Raw genomic sequence first — 16,302 nt, 5'->3', positions numbered from 1 at the left:
GAACATCTAAAACATCAAAGGTCAGTGTGCCTTGAGGACCAGGGTTGGGAAACACTGGTGTAGAGCAATAGGTGCCCTATATGCATTGCATGGAAGCGTTGAAAAACAGTGTAAACATTGGTGTTTATGCTATGACAAAGATGGACTTTGTTTATTACAGGTTACTTCTGAAAGTGCTTAATTTCACTCGATTTTATTTTGGGGTATCTGAGTAATAATGCTGTACTCAAATGCATCCCAGATTTTTAAATAAAAAAAATAAATAATTAAAATTATAAGATTATTTTGATTCCCAAATAAAATATCGGGCTGCAGTGATTTGCGCAGCTTAACAGGACACAGCTGGTAGCTACAAAGGTGTACCGAAACTTCAATCGTAAGCCAACTTCAGCGGCCGCTTTGTCCAAACTATAAAACCCCCCAACGGAGTCCATAAGAGCAGCCAGTTGAAACACGTTCTGTCTGAGCGGCCACACGAAAAATAAAGTGAGGAGTAATAACACTATTTTCTAATGAAGTTAATGAGCTTCAGCTTGTTGATAACCCGTTAGTAGGTCGCCATCTTTCTTGAAGCAAAGTACGGTGTGAAGCTAACACACCAAATGGGGAAGTTGTAGCCTGGTGACGTGCTTCTTCTCATTTGCATTTATTTTTTTCTTAGTTTTGCGAGGAAAATAGAATGTCAGAAATAAGAAAATAAGGAAATACTAAATGAATAAGGGAAATTGGGAAATGGGAAAATATTTTTTTTCCAAACAAATGTTAAATGAAAAATAGATAAATGAAAAAATGGGTAAATAAAAATAAGGATATATGAGAAATTGATTTATGAAACTTGGAAATAGAAAATCGGGTTAATGGAAAAAGGAAATTGAAAAATGGTTAAATTAAAAAATAGATTAATGAAAAATTGGTAACTAGATAAAGGGATAAATGAAAAATAGATAAATGAAAAAGGGGAATATAGAAATTGATAATCTGAAGTATAAATGAATGAAAAATTGGGTTAATGAAAGAGGTGTTAAAGGGGTTAAAGGAAAAATCGATCAATGAAAAATGCTTAAACGGATAAGGGGATAAATAAAAAATGTATTAATGAAAAAGAGAAATTGAGAAATTGATATAAAAAATTAATAAATTAAAAATTGGGTTAATGAAAAGGCTAAATTAAAAAAATGGTTAAATGAAAAATAGATTGAAAAATGGGTAAATGAAAAACAGATTTATCTACTTTATATAGATCATTTATCTATTTAAAATAGATAAATGAAAAAGGGAAATTGAGGAATTGATATGAAAATAAATACATGAAAAATGAAAAAATAAAAGAAAATGAAAAAATTATTTATTTAACTAATTTTTTATTTATTTCACTTATTTTCTTCATTTATTGATTTATTTTACTCATTTTTTATTTATTTCCCCCATTTATTTATTTAATTTTGGATGAAATGGCTCTCCATATATCCCCCCATCTCCCTAAAAAGGGGCTCCGAGTGAAAGTCTTTTTTTCTCCAAACTTTATTTAAACAAGGTAAGTACAAACAAGAAAGGCAAATACAAGTGCAACTCTGTAGAAGGCATAATAGAGGCAGATTTCAAAGTGGAAATACAGAGATTGCTAAGGAAAAAAATAATAACATATAATAATAATAATAATAATAATAATAATAATAATAATAATAATGAAACAATAACTGAAATAGCAACAAGGGGATTTATATGTTAGGATTGACAGATTGACGGGCAATTCCATTAATAAATCAGTCAGGTTTTCAAATGATCCAATACATTTCAGAGATTTCAAATATAACTAGAATTCAGGAAAAAAAAGTTTAAAAACTGGAGATGATCTCAGCATTCTTTGTTTATGAATAAAACATTTTGCCAAACAAAATATTAGGTTACAACATATTTCCATTGTTTTGTTTTTCAATAATACTCCAAAGGTTAAGATGAGTGAAAGTCGCTGGTGGCGGTATTGTATCAGCTAGCTACAGCGTTCCTCTAACAATGCCATAGAAGAAGAACGGTGAGCGACTCTCCGCCAACATGTCGCCTGTCAGGGCAGCCTTCGCATTTGATTTGAAAGAATAAGCCTTGTTATTTTAACAAGCGCTCACTCCGCTAACTAGTCTAAAGTAGATGCGACACCAAAACAATATCCTGGGTGAGAGCTAGTTTATATATCCGCATTATTAGCCTGTATTCTGCTGCAAATTGCTCCAGGGCCCATGCTAGTTTTAGCATTAGCCTCAATTTGCTAGGATTCTCTTGTATGAAGTAGTCGAAAGCTATGGCTTCAAAACGGCTTAATATTTAAAATTAATTCTCATTCAGATTAAAGTAGAGTATGGTGCAGTATTATGACTATATATTTAGATTAAAACTGACTAGCTTTGCAGCATTAATGCTAACTTGTTTGAGCCGCAGAGCAGTGTTGATACATCTGTTGCTCATTCATTGCCGTTTTCCTCACCAACTCTATCGGCATCGATTATGTAAATATTAAAACCAGATCTACTGGAATGTAATTTAAAGTGTTACAAAATCAACCGCATTAAGATAAAAACTCAGCTACCGTTCAGAAAAATTAGAATTTAACGCAAATCGTTAGATTACAGAGGGTCAATCAAGGAAATATTTAAACATTACTTAGCTTTTTTGCCATATGATTGTATTTTTGTTTGATTTGTTGCTGTGTTATGTTGGATGCATAATTACGGCTTCTCAGTACCAACAATAATAATGTGTTGATATGATATGTAACATAATTAAATAAATGTCATGCAGAGCAGTGGGCGATACGAACCCTAAGGTTTCATCACATATTTAGTGGTACTATTGTGAAAGCGATAAAAGTGAAGTACTTCTGTGGGTAATTTTAGTTACCGCTGTGACTGCATGACACAGGAGTCCATAAACAAATACTTTCAAACTTAACATTTATTGATACTCTTCAAGAAAATAAACAGTGGAGAAAATAAAGTAATAATACCGCCATTTTTGTGTTTTTTTTAAGCATTAATAATTCAAATTTATCTTTATGTAGATACTATATGGAACTAAAATGACTTAAAAAATATCAAGGTCTATACCTATCACCATTCTGGTGATGGGTATATAATTTGAAAGTGATATAGTACAGCGACAGTTTTTTTTTCTTTGCTTGTTTGTGAAAACACAAAACTAATAAAACAGTTTATATATAAAATGGTCAAAAATAGAATAGATTTCCATCTTGACAGATGTAGAGCATGTACTGCTGAGTTTTTGATAATTCCTCAAAGCATCTTATCCCTAATCCTCCATATCTGATATTTTTTGCAAAGCGCATCATGTTGACAGTCGATTCATTTCGAGACTAAAAATCTGCTTAAACCAACAATCTGTCCATACTGCAATCTTTCCCAGTCCTGCAGAATGTCCAAGATCAGGCGGAAGGTGACAGTGGAGAATTCAAAAACCATTTCGGACAGCGGGAGCAGCAGCAGCGCCACAACCAGCAGCACCACCAATCCCGCCGCCCCTTCTCGCCGGCCCAGTGTGTTTGAGAGACTCGGTCCCAGCACCGGGAGTAATGCTGCTGATGTATGTGTCATTCACTTTTTCTCTTCACCTACATCAATAAATCTGGTTGTCCATATGTTGTTTTTAGTGGTTTTTCTATTTAATGTATCTCTTGGATAGAAATTTCTGCTTTAAACACCAAAGGAAAACCAGTGTGTATGGCTTTGAATGTAAAAAATTTGGATTTTAAGATATGGCAGTCCTCAGGTTAACCCGTGTGTTTCTTTTCAGAGTCACTGCAGAAATTGGCTGAAGACCGGTACCTGCAGTTACGGCAACACTTGCCGCTACACACATGGAACTCAGCCACGAAGCAAAGGATTCACCTTCAGCCGGTAAGACCTGGACGCGGATTAGACTCGTGCCTCTTTCTGCCCGCATCGAACCAAACGCTGAGCATATCTGTTTGTGTGAGTAGGACAACCGAGAGGCCCACAGGTGACCTGCGGGAGAGGATGAAGAATAAGAGACAGGATGTTGACCCAGAAAACCTAAAGCGAGACCTAGACGAGCCCACATCCCCCACAGTGAGAGTAAGTTCTGTTATGGAGTGTTTTTCTAGTAGCAATGACTCTTTCTTTTGAGAATAGAACCGTAAGATGTTGTTTTAAGCCCAGATTAATAAAAACTTACACTTTGAGTGATTTGTACGTTTTGCCTTTAATAGCAGAGAGATCCTTCTAGAGGGCGACACAGAGAGAAGGAGGACATAAAGATCACAAAGGAGCGTACCCCGGCCAGTGAAGAAGAGCCTGCAGAGTGGGAAACTAATCGTGAAGGTCAATTATAAGAATGATAACATAGAATGCTCATAATTATGTCTCATAAAATGCTATACCTGGTGTGTTTCTGTGCACTAAACATTCATCTCCTCCCATTTTGACGTTCAGATTCTGATATCGGCGACTACGACTACGAGTTGTCCCTCGAGATGAAGCGGCAGAAAATTCAGCGAGAACTGATGCAGCTGGAGCAGGAGAACCTGGACAAGAGAGAAGATATAGTCATCAAGAAAGACGAGACCCCCGCCAAAACCAGAAGCACGGGTTTGCCGAAGGTAAGAGGCACCAGGTTGCGCACAGATTCAGACGCAGCTTGATTGTTACCATGGTTCTCGATTCGATCCCCTCCATCCAACAGGTCTCTGACGAGCTGCTGAGCTCCAAAGAGTCGCCCGTGTCCAGAAAGTCCAGCGGCTCCCCGAAACACAAGAGTGGAGTCAAAGGGGCGGGGTCTGGGAAGAAGGAGAAGAAGTTAGCACTGGCATTAGCCATTTCAGAAACAACCAGGTACGGAGGAATCTCTTTGAGAAGATGGGTTTATCCTCCTTAGAGTGACTAAACTTAAGTTGAAATCACAGAAAGTGATGGTTTTTGTATAAATTTGTATTTGATGTCGTATTAGACCAACAAAAGCGAGCCACAGCAAGAAAAAAGGCCCCCGCACGCCGAGTCCTCCTCCCCCTGTCCCGCTGGACATTCCTGTGGTTGGGAAGAAGCATAAAGGCAAACACAAAAACAAGGAGAAGACCGAGGAGAAGCAGAAGGAAGGGAAAGACCGGGGCAGGGATACGGAAAAACACAAAGAGAAGAAGGAGAAACGCAGGTCAGCTGTTGCAACCAAAGTTTTCTTACTCTCTTCTTTATCTATAATTTATGAAAACATACATTAATTGTCTTGTTTTATGTGAAATTCCAACATAAATTGGTGCAGAAAGATGACATAGAAGAAAAATGACACTTTGTTAAAGCTTTTTTCTTCTGAACATGATGCTGCCTCGAACAAATGCTTTGTACATTGGCCAAGCTGTTTGATTTTGTTCGAATTTTCCAGAACAACCCACATTTTTTGTATTTAATATGCTGTGCAAACCAAGTTGATGCAACAAAGCTGGTTCACGTGTTTGTAAACCCACATTTAAATTCACACAATTTACTAGATTTGTAAAACAAAATTGCTTTTATTATCATTTTTGCCTCAACTACTTTGCTTTTTTCTGTTTTTCTAGGGATCGTTCAGAGAGTTCCCACAAGGCCAAGCGTGCGCTGACGTCAGAGGAGCATTCGGGCAGCGTGTCGTCTCCCTCCAGAGACTCTTCGCCTCCAGCCAGGAAGAAGTCAGCTTCTCCCAAAGCTTCCCACAAAGCCTCGTCTCTAGCCTTTCCCCCTCAAAGGTTTGTCCAAGTTCTCTTTTTAACGTGACTTAGGATTGCTTGAAATCCTTGAAAATGCTTGAATTTTATGTATAAAGACCTTAAAACTGCACGATTTTGTTATGAAGTTCAATCTATCGTTTGATTAAAAGTCTAAATTTGGAAAGCGTTATGTACAGTTGAAACCAGATATTTAAAGATAGTAAAAAGACACCTGAATTTTTTGTCTCTTTCTGTAGTTAAATCCGACCAAACTTCACTTGTTTTAGGACAACTAGAATCACCAACATTTTTTCTACTCAGTAAATGCCAGATAATTTGGCAAGAACATTTTTTTTAGAAATTTTCTCTGACTAGTCAGGTGTATATAATGAGTGTTCCCTGCTGTACCATGTAAAATAGTAGAGGTATGTCGATTGATCGGCCGCCGATCATAATTGGCCGATTTACGTGAAAAAATGTATGATCGGTGATCGCCGATCACCAAAACCGATCACCTTTATCTCATTTCGCAGTCTGCCTGTGCAGCTGAACTCCTCTTTCCTTCACACTGCACAAGCAGTTCTGAGAGTGAATGGGGAAGTTTGCGTGTTGCGGCGTAAAATTACCTCAGGGTTGAAGCAGTTCAAAATGCATCAACACAGCAAATCTAATATGGCATTTGAATAAAACAAGCACTTGAAGTTTGGCTACATCGACGAAAAAAAGGACATCCGGAGCGATCAGATAGCAGGTAAAGCAGCGCACAACACTCACCCAGATTAGCATCACGATCAGAAAGCTCAACAAATAACCTGAAAAATGATTAAAGTCTTGGAGCTGGCAGTGTAAGACACTGGTTCTCCTCTCGCTCCTGGACCGCCGCTATGCGCTGTAATAATATTTCACAGACGAAGCGCCTTTTCTGCTGCACCCAGCAGTGAACTCTAATACCAAACGTCTGCTTAAAGCTGCAGCATGTAACTGAAGAATAAAAAGATTTTAGATATGTATTAAAATATGTCTATTATGTCTAAATCAGGTGAATTTATTGCCAAATAATTTTTTCCATTTTGCCAGATAACATAGCATCATTTATACCTAAACCAAAAAATTAGCAGCCATTCCAGGCGATTGGCAGGGATCGGCCTCATGGTTCATCGGCATCTGAACCGGCAACAAAAAGCCTGATCGGAGTATCCCTATAAAATACTATTATTATTAATAGCAGTAATGATATGTGAGTTAGTTCTTTTAAATTGGTGACAGAGAAGTTTGAAATTGTACCTTAAAAATGCTTGAAAAGTGCTGAATTTTACCGTGGGAAAGTGCTCTTCCTACTTTACCCAATCTGTTGTTTAAACTTGAAAAAACAGTAGTGTTGAGGGATTGGTTTTGTCGCCGCAGGTCTCCTTCCCCGCTGCGCCACCAACGCAGCCCCACTCCCCCCCGCCACCACTCCCCCTCATCCCAGTCGGGCTCCTCTGCCCATCGCCTTTCCCCCTCCCCTCGGCGCCGCCGCTCCTCCTCCCCCTCTTACCACCGGAGCTCCGCGCAGGTCTCCGCCTCTTCGCCTCTCCACTCTCGCCGCTCCCGATCGCCTCCCGCCTCTCATGACGCCTCCTCTCCACACCGGCGGTCCGACAGGTCCAGCCCCGCCCGCCACCACTCCAGGGGCAGAGAGCGAAGTCGCGGTGACCGAGAGCGGACCCCGCCCATCCAGGAGCGCAGACACGACCACAGAGACGGTATCTTTAGCTTTTTCTGGCATATCTCATGGCCAGAGAGATATGGCCTTGATAAATTCAGCTGTAGTTAGAATTTCCTCTCGATTGTTCTTAAACTTCTGCGTCTCGTCTATAAACAGAGAGCCGCAGCAAACGAGAGAAGGATCGCGACGATCGCGACTATGACTCCGAAGTTCGAGATGATCGGGAGACCAGAGAGGCCCGCGAGCGACGTGACGCTCGTGAGCGAGCGAGAGAAGCAACCCGAGATTCCCGCGACAACCGAGACGGCAGAGACTTGAAGGACTCCAGAGAGATCAAGGCGGAGACTCGCTCCAGCCGGGAGTCTCTGGAACGCCGCGACCGCGAACGGGAGAAGGAGCGTGGGAGGGAGAAGGAGCGGGGCGACGCCTACAGGAAGGAGGAGCCGCCTCCGGACGACAGGGCTTATGGGCGAGGTCACGGGCGGGACGATGGAGGGAGGACGGAGAGCAAGATGGACAGAGCTGAGAGGAATGGCAGAGGGAGGGGGCGCGCCAACGAAGCCTCTGATAAAGGTCAGACAAATTGCACACCTCATCATGTGATTCACTTCCTTTATTTACAAGATGTCCAGGATGTTAAATTCATGTGTACAAAATTATGCCTTTAAAATATCTTAAACTAATTTTAAAAATGTAAGTTGGCCTTAAATACATTAATCACAGGTCTTAAATTTTATTTTGGCAGTAATATTAGAGCTTGTTTTGGAGCTTATTTTTGATTTTTCTGTCAGGCAAATGTTTGAGACACTCAGACATCTTCACTCACTATGTTCTAACGCGAGACGACTGAGGCTACCGCTAACCAGCAGCTAATATACCATTGCTAGGTAAAAGACCTGGGCAATAAATCAGTAACAGTAACTCTGATCCAGAATCACGCAGCATTTTGGGAGATGTAAGCAGAGGAAAGACTTTAGCTGACTTTGGCAGTATTTCAGATATTTAAAACAAGTTTAATAATTATTGACATCGACTGATATGAATGGTCTTAAAAAGTCTTAAATTTGAGTTTCTGGAGGTGAAACCTCCAGAAACCCTGAATTACGGTTTTTGTTCTTGCACCCAGGCTCCAACAGAAACTCCCGCAGCTCCCAACTGGACAGCGGCTATGACAACTGGGAGTCGCGGAGCAGCGCGGTCCGGGACCGGAGCGTGGAGCGGAGCGGTAACGAGAGAGGCTCGGATAGGACTTCGGATCGGGACCGCTACGAGAGCGACCGCAGAGACCACACTAGAGACTCGTCCTACGACCGGAGGGGGGGGCATGGAGAGAGGGATCACCGGGACAACCGAGACAGAGGTGGGCGTCGCTGTGAAAGCTGCAGGGAACGTCAGCTTTAGAGAGAAACATTGAAAATATGAACGATGTTTGGAAACAATTATCTGCTATTCACACTCAGCCTACGGTTAGGAATTTAATGAAAAATCTGAATATAATGCTGAACTTGATGTATTTCATTAATTCAAATCAAGAAATAAATCTGATGTATTTCTAGTGGTTATTTCCAAATTTGTCTTTTGATTAGATATTTTTTTCCTATCTGCAATATTTATCTTATCGTTTCCTTCTACCTTCTTTTTCTTCATGACTGTTTGCACAAGTTGGAGAAAATTTAGATTTTTCCCTCTTTTTTTTTTTCCAGGTTCTCCAAACAGATATCAGAGGAGATCGGAGGAGTCAGAGAGGGACGAGCGGAGGACGGACCGAGCGGAGGACAGACGGGACGACAGGGCCCGCGAGAGGGAGCGAGAGAGAGACAGGGAGCGAGAGAGGGAGAAAGAGAAGGAGCGAGAGAGGGAGAGAGAGAAAGAGAAAGAGAGAGAGGCAGAGAGGGAGCGGGCCAGGGAAAGAGAGCGAGAGAGGGAGCGAGAACGGGAAAGAGAGAGAGAGCGGGAAAGGGAGAGGGAGGAACGAGAGCGAGAGAGGGAGCGAGAGGAGAGGGAGCGGGAGAGAGAAAGAGAAGAGCGGGAGAGAGAGAGGGAGAGAAAAGAGAGGGAAAGAGAGAGAGAACAGAGGGAGCGGGAGAGGCAGCGGGAGTGGGAGGAGCGAGAGAGAGGGAGGGAGGAGAGGCGGGAGAGGAGAGAGGACAGCAGGGACGAGCGCAAGATGAGGCACGTCTTAATCTCAGTCTCCGCTTTAATCTGCTTAATCGGATGAATACAATAAAACATTGAGCTGCAGAAACATTCATTCATTTTTAATAAATATAATTACATTTTAATGAGTGATGCTGCAGGATTGTTGAATGGCCTAAAAACACAAAACCTTATCTTGTGGTTTTATCTACACTTGGAATATGACAAAATTTACAAGTAACTTTTGAGCAACATCTTGTTTGAAATAAATAATGTCTTAAAACTGATCAAAAGTGTTTGTTCCACTGGCAGATTGCTTTACTTGAAACCTGGGAAAATGTCTTGTTAAATGAATATTGAGGAATTATTTACTTAAAACAAGCTCCTGTATTTTGCAAAAAAGTTACTTAGTGTTTTCAAATTTCAAGTATGCTAAGATATTTGCACTTAAAATTAGATCAAACATACTTGGTAAGATTTTGTGTTTTTGCATCGTATACCTCTACAAAGTAGAAGAATATTAATTTTGATTATGACGTGTAATTTAAAAAGCAAAATGGGATAAATACCTAAAAAAATCATATAATTTGGAAATTAAAGTTGAGTACTTTTACATTAGCAAAGTACACTATAAAATTATCACATTTTGAAGGTGAAATGATGAAAATTAAATAGTTTTATATTTTCTTGGATTCAGCCTTTGTTATGTTGTAGCATCGAACTATAAAATTATTTTCTAAAAAAGTCAAAAAATAAAATTTCAGCTTGACTGAATAATATTTGGATTCAGTTAAAAAGAAAAAAAACCATCGATGAATTCTATATTTAAATAATTATGGTTTAAAAAATAAATCTTAATTAAATTGTATTGCTTTTTTTCCCCACGCATTTCTAATTTTAATATTTAATAAATTGTGTCCCTTTTACCTGCTGTGGCTCATGATTGTGTTCTTTCTTGTTACCTCTGCAGTCGTAAAAGGCTCCGGGTGGAGAGCAGCCCCAGCCCCCAGCCTTTGCCCAAGCGAGCGGCGCGGGACTTCAGCCCGGCGGACAGCGACGGCTACAATAGCGGCGAGGACAAAAGTGAGCGTCCAACCAGCCGCGGGCAGGCCAAGCTCCACCCTCAGCCCCTCCTCCCCAGCCCCGTGTCTCTGCCTCCATCTGACAGTAGGGAAAATCTTTTTGTAAAGGACACACTGCTGTTTGATTTGCTTGTGTAAGGCAAATACACCCTTCTGTTTATCGGCCAATCGGACGCATCCGTTTGCTGGCGTTCTTGGTAAAAGTGTGTGAAAAGCCTTGAAATAAATGCAACTTTTACTGCAGTGGTACAAACCCGCTCTGAAAAATGCAATCGTTAATTTATGTGTTAATTTATTCAGTTAAGGGGAAAAGAGGAGCCATAATTATTGGAGGTTATATTCTACTTTTGCTTTTGCTGCTTCTCTTTAAATGAGCCATGATTGAAGTTTTATGTGAGCCTTTGAAGATGCTTCCGGTTGTAAAAACAAAAATAAAAAAACAACCTCCCAGTTTGTTGCCATGGATACACATAACTATCGTCATCCCTGTTAGCTGTGCACATTTTTTCCAGCAGTCTCTCCTATCCAGCTCAAATTCAGCACTAGAAATGGGCATGATCTTTTATCTGAAATCCCAGCAGAACTTAAGAAACAGAATAAATAAAATATATATATTTTTAGGCATTGCTTCCATAAAACACGTCAGTGAAGAGGCATCTGATGGTTGCTATAGAGACCGGGTGACACTGAGATGCTGTAAATGTTTGAGTCAGTTTTTGTTGATGCAATAAAAAGAGTGTATTTATTTATAGGCTTTTTAAATGTCTTTATCAGGGGTGCCAAAACATTTCTACCCGTCTGTAAATATGTAGCTTACCCCTCTAAAATAGGGTGTTTAATTTCTGACATTTTCCCCGTTTACGTGTTTTATGTGCAGGCGGGGATAAGCATCGTCTGCTGAGCCAGGTGGTGAGGCCTCAGGACCGCTTGTCCCGGTCGCCGCCACGAAGCGCCGTGCCCAGTGAAAAGGCAGCTTACTGGAAAGACGAGGACCGCCGGGGAGCCGGGGAAAAGCGGGACGCGCGCGGCCGCCACGACGAGCTGGAGACGCGCACAGATCGAGGCCGAGGAGGCGAGAGGCGGGGGGAGTACATCCCCGATGCTACGTCAGACTCACGCGCCCGAGGCCGAGACCAGAGAGAATCAACTCCACCGCCTCCACTTGCAGCGACTCCCACCGGCGGCGAAGATGCTGCCGCCGCCCAGTCCCACGAGGAAGGCAAAAAGAAGACGAAGACGCAGAGGAAGGGTGTGAAAAAAGGGCGTAAGGAAGAGGATATTCCTGTAGGGGCCGCTCTTGCTCCCACAGAGCCTCCAGTTAGCGTGTCTGCAGACATCGCTCCACCTCTACACTCGCCGAGAAAAGGAGCCAAGAAGAAGGTACATGAGAGGAAGAGGAAGCGGTCACCAGGCGGAGAGTCTGATGCATCAGAGGAGGAGACGGCTGTTCAGGCGGCGCCCAGCAAGAGGAAGAGAGGCCCCCGGACGCCGCCGCCGTCCATGAGGCCAGATCGTCACGGAGCCGCCGCCACAAACACCGAGCGCTCCCCGCTTTCCAAAACGAACAACTTCAGCGATTGGTCCGATGAGGAGGAGTCAGACAGAGGAGGAGCAGCAGACACACAAGCTCCGCCCCCTCCCGCTGAGAGGACTCCGTCCGAACCGCTGAGGAGGGGTGCCGGACACAGGATGGGCCGAGACCGGGAGCGGGGTGGCGCGCCACCCATCGCCCCGCTGCTCTCCCCGGAACCCCCCATGCTGCTGCAGACTCTGACGCCGCAACCGCTCATGTCCCAGCCGCTGCTGCGGAAACCTCCGCAGGAGCCGGCGCGCAGCAGCAGCATGGGCAGCAACCAGAGCCGGGCGTCGTCCCGCCGCCCACGCTCGCCCTCCAGCGAGTCGGCCCACCTGGACGACCCTCAGGGGCCCCGCCTGCGCCGCGGCCGGCTGCAGGGCTCCAACTCCAGAGACCGGGACCGGGACAGGGAGCGGGACAGGGAGAGAGAGAGAGAGCGGCCAATGGTGGGCGATCCTCCTGGGGGCGAGAGGAAATCCAGAATCGATCAGCTGCGGAGAGGGGAGCCCAGCCGCAGCACCTCTTCAGGTCAGGATTCATTACCTGTCTGAAGCCATTAATCAGATTAATCACGATGAATCAATTGTTGAAATATCGGCAACTAATTTAGTAAACGATTAATTTTTAGCTGGACTATACAGATAAAAAAAAAAGCCATTTGCTGAAAGAACATCATAAAAAGAGCAGTAATTAAGACAAAACAGCCCTAAACTTTACCAGTCTGACTTGTTTTGCAGACCGTCAGGATTCCCGCAGCCACAGCTCGAGGCGCAGCTCTCCGGACTCTGAGAGGCAGGGCAGGTCAAGGTCGCGAGCCGGCTCCTACGACAGTCGAGAACGGGAGCCTTTCGAGCGAGAGCGGGATCGTAAGGACTTCCGGCCCCAGCAGAACCAACAGCAGCAGCAGCCGGCGCCGCCGCCGCTGCACCTCCAGCAGCCCGTCCAGCCCCAGAGAGACTGGGAGCCGGAACCCAGGGACTGGCCAAGCCGGGGTCGCGACCCCATGCTGATGCGTTCCGGCCGGGAACCGCTGCTAAGGATCGAGAGGGACATCCGGGAGCGCGAGCGGCTGCTCCCGGAGGGCCTCATCCAGCAGCACGAGCGCGAGAGGGAGCGTGACCGAGACGGCCGGGGCGATCGAGGTGCAGATCGAGAACGGGAGAGGGTAATGATGGACCTGCCGCCGCACGGCGACCCGAGAGCTGCAGCACGAGGCGACGCGAGAGGTGATGTGATGAGGAGCGACTTCGAGCCTTTGCTCCCGAGAGAAGCCTTCAGCCCTCCAGAACCAGAGAAATCCAGCAACAGTCACCATCCAGCTGGAGATCAGCGCGAGCCGGAGAAGACAGAAAGCATCGACGGTGAGAAGACAAGACGGAAAAAAAAAGAAAAACATGTCTTTAACTCATCTTCTTCATGTGAATTAAAATTAAATATTTTTCTAGGAGAGGATGATGGGAAAGAAGATGAGCAGTCCATCGCTTCTGTTGGAGAGGAATATGAACCCATCAGCGATGATGAGCTAGACGAAATTCTGGCCGACAGCCAGAAAAAGGAGGATCAGCAGGAGGAGGAGAAGATCACAGGTATGGCTGTAGTACTTTTTCTAGCTTCTGCAGTCGTTCTTTGAAGTAATCCCACAAAACCTATTTAACCTTGGACATGTCCACAGGTCCCCTGGATGTGATCGATGTGGACTGGTCCAGCTTGATGCCCAAGCAGAAGCAGGAGCCGCGGGCGGCGGGCGCGGCTTTGCTCCGCTTCACGCCAGGCGCCGTCCTGCTGAGGGCGGGCATCTCCAAGCGCCTTGCAGGCCCAGAACTCTTAGAACAAGTCAAAGAGGTGTGCAAGTCGGAGCTGGACGATCCCAAAGGTGTGTGTCCCTGAGATTTGCTGCAGGAAATCTCAGGAGGCCTCTGACTGAAGACGGTCTCCCTATTCTGTTTCCGGGGCAACAGAGAAGATGCTCCACAATAATCTGACTAGAATTATGCCATCGGTTGTTAGCAAGCACTGCTAATCCACCTCATTTGCTTTTGTTGCTCCTCTTTAAATCTATATTTGGCCTTATGGTTAGAAAGCCAGGCAGAGAGATTTTTATTTTATCCTATTTTATTTTATTCTTTCAAATGATTTTATATTGATTTGCTCCTGGTTTTAAAACATTTTGTAACCGATTACGCTCTTGTTTCTCTCATATCAGATGCCGACAAGCTCTTTGAGCATGACCTGGGAGCGCTGAACATGGCTGCCCTGAACAGGCGGGTGGAGAGGGCCGGTTTACTGAGCAACCTGGGACCCTGCTGTAAGGCGCTATGCGCTCGCAGGGACTTTGCCATTCGCCGGCAGCTGTTGAAAAACGAAAAGGTAACTAAATGCTCCTTAACTCATAACTAATACAATGTCATGCATGTGTAAAATAGAAAATAAAAAATATTCCTTTCAATAGGGTCAAACGAAGCAGTACCCCACTACACCTGTGGTGGACAACGAGCTGCTCCAGATGAGCATCCGTCTCTTCAGAAGGACCGTGGCGGGTCAGACCTCCGCCCCGGAGAGGTCAGAGAGCGAGTCGGCTCCAGCAGGCGAGGCTGCCGAAACGGGCAGCAGCAAGCTGAGCGCAGCTCAACCAGAGGTTTGCGTGTCCTGAGAGTAAAACGCATTAAAAGTCTTCATCTGAACTTTTACTCTCCTCTTCACTTTTCTTTACATAAGAGCCCTGTTTAGTAGTAAGAGGGCGTGACCATGTGACAGTACTCTAGGACCCCCTGCTGATGAGCCCATAGAAGTGTGTATTCTGTATTAAACATGTCTAATTCATGTTTTTGTGCTGTTTTAAAAGTGAATTTTAATTCACGGATCTTCCCTCGATTAACAAGCTTCATTTGTTTTTGTATGTTCTGCATTGGTTGCTATAAATGTGCATTAAAATGGTTAGATCTTTGGGTTTTTTTTTTTTTTTTCTTCCGGCTTCTTTGCTTTGTGCAAAACTGACCGTCCAGTCGTGGAAAATATGGAACATTTCATGTTCATAACAAATGAGCAGATTTGGTGAGGGTAAAAATCCACATCCTGCAGAGACTTGAACGAACTTACTACAAAGCACTGCCAAACTATTCTGTTGGTCTGTATAAACAGTATAATGTGCTTCATATAGCTGAAATGAATGGCTTGGCAGTGACTCCATGACTTGAACTGAAGAGTGTGCAGAGCACTAGCAGACAAACACTGCCATGTTGAGTTTCCTTGTCAACCCACAGTAAAGGAAATTCCCTATAGGAAAAAGCCTGATGCTTAGCGAATAATCAGTGAGGATGGGAATGGTGCAGGCTGTGTGTTCTGGCTCTGTTGGCTCAGCGGAGGCCTTGGATTCAGTGCGACCTCACCCTTGCACCACCTTTGTTTCAGGATTGCGTAACACCCAACATCATGAAGACGAGGACAAATCTGGTTGTAGTGTTGGGACTGCACACGTGAACGCTAGAAAACAGTTTTTTCTGTGTCATTTCAAAGTGTACAAGTAATGATATTTGGTGTGGTATTGACTTGTTTTCTATTGTAAAATAAATGTAGAATAACACCCTTACGCTGTGGCTAAACTGGGACAAGTCTGAAGAGCTGAAAATACGTGTCTGACTTCTTCCTTTTGTAATTTTTTTCATTCCTTGAGTCCAACCTTCCAAGTTTTCTAACTCATTTCCTTCCTTTTCCCCATGCTTGTCTCCTGCCTTATGTAGGAGCCATTTCTTTGTATTCTGATGATTATTTTTTGGTTTGTATTTTATGAAAATATCAGTAACTTACAATTTATACAGCTTTGGTTTTCTCGGAAATGCAAAGGTTCTGGAAAAAATAAGTGCCTTGGTCATGCTTCCAAGAGGGAAACTGGTACGTTTCCCTCTGTGGAAGACCTTGTTTGTTTTCAGGTTATTAAATTTGAAAATTACAATTGATATATTTCCTTACCTTTTTTTTTCTTAATACCACAAACATGGTATCAGTTTCAGATGTACTCAAACCTGAAAAAGCCATCCCAGGCTGTTTATCATATACAGTTCTGCATCTTGTTTGTCCATGAACTTCAGGGATAAGAAGA

At 43.6% G+C, this 16,302-nt stretch overlaps 1 protein-coding gene across 2 annotated transcripts; it reads left to right on the top strand.

The window, feature by feature from the left end:
• Positions 1–2,007: 2,007 nt before the first annotated feature.
• Positions 2,008–16,159, top strand: zc3h13 (zinc finger CCCH-type containing 13). 2 transcript variants are annotated; one of them, XM_081616501.1, is made up of 20 exons: positions 2,008–2,032; positions 3,415–3,591; positions 3,802–3,905; positions 3,989–4,103; positions 4,238–4,349; positions 4,461–4,627; positions 4,711–4,859; positions 4,975–5,175; positions 5,579–5,743; positions 7,109–7,449; positions 7,569–7,985; positions 8,539–8,772; positions 9,116–9,584; positions 10,519–10,715; positions 11,508–12,734; positions 12,944–13,567; positions 13,652–13,792; positions 13,879–14,079; positions 14,410–14,573; positions 14,656–16,159. In XM_081616501.1, the coding sequence occupies exons 2-20, from the start codon at positions 3,424–3,426 to the stop codon at positions 14,854–14,856; spliced, it is 5,397 nt and encodes a 1,798-aa protein (XP_081472627.1). In that variant the 5' UTR covers positions 2,008–2,032; positions 3,415–3,423; the 3' UTR covers positions 14,857–16,159. The 2 variants fall into 2 exon arrangements, with proteins under 2 accessions (XP_081472627.1, XP_008425435.2); XM_008427213.3 differs by having other exon boundaries at positions 2,012–2,170.
• Positions 16,160–16,302: the final 143 nt, after the last annotated feature.

This window comes from Poecilia reticulata, chromosome 2, assembly GCF_904066995.2.
Source record: "Poecilia reticulata chromosome 2, P_reticulata-male-v2, whole genome shotgun sequence".
Taxonomy (NCBI): Eukaryota; Metazoa; Chordata; class Actinopteri; order Cyprinodontiformes; family Poeciliidae; genus Poecilia; species Poecilia reticulata.
The sequence above is the reverse complement of the archived record's forward strand: the minus strand, read 5'-3'. Positions and strand labels throughout refer to the sequence as shown.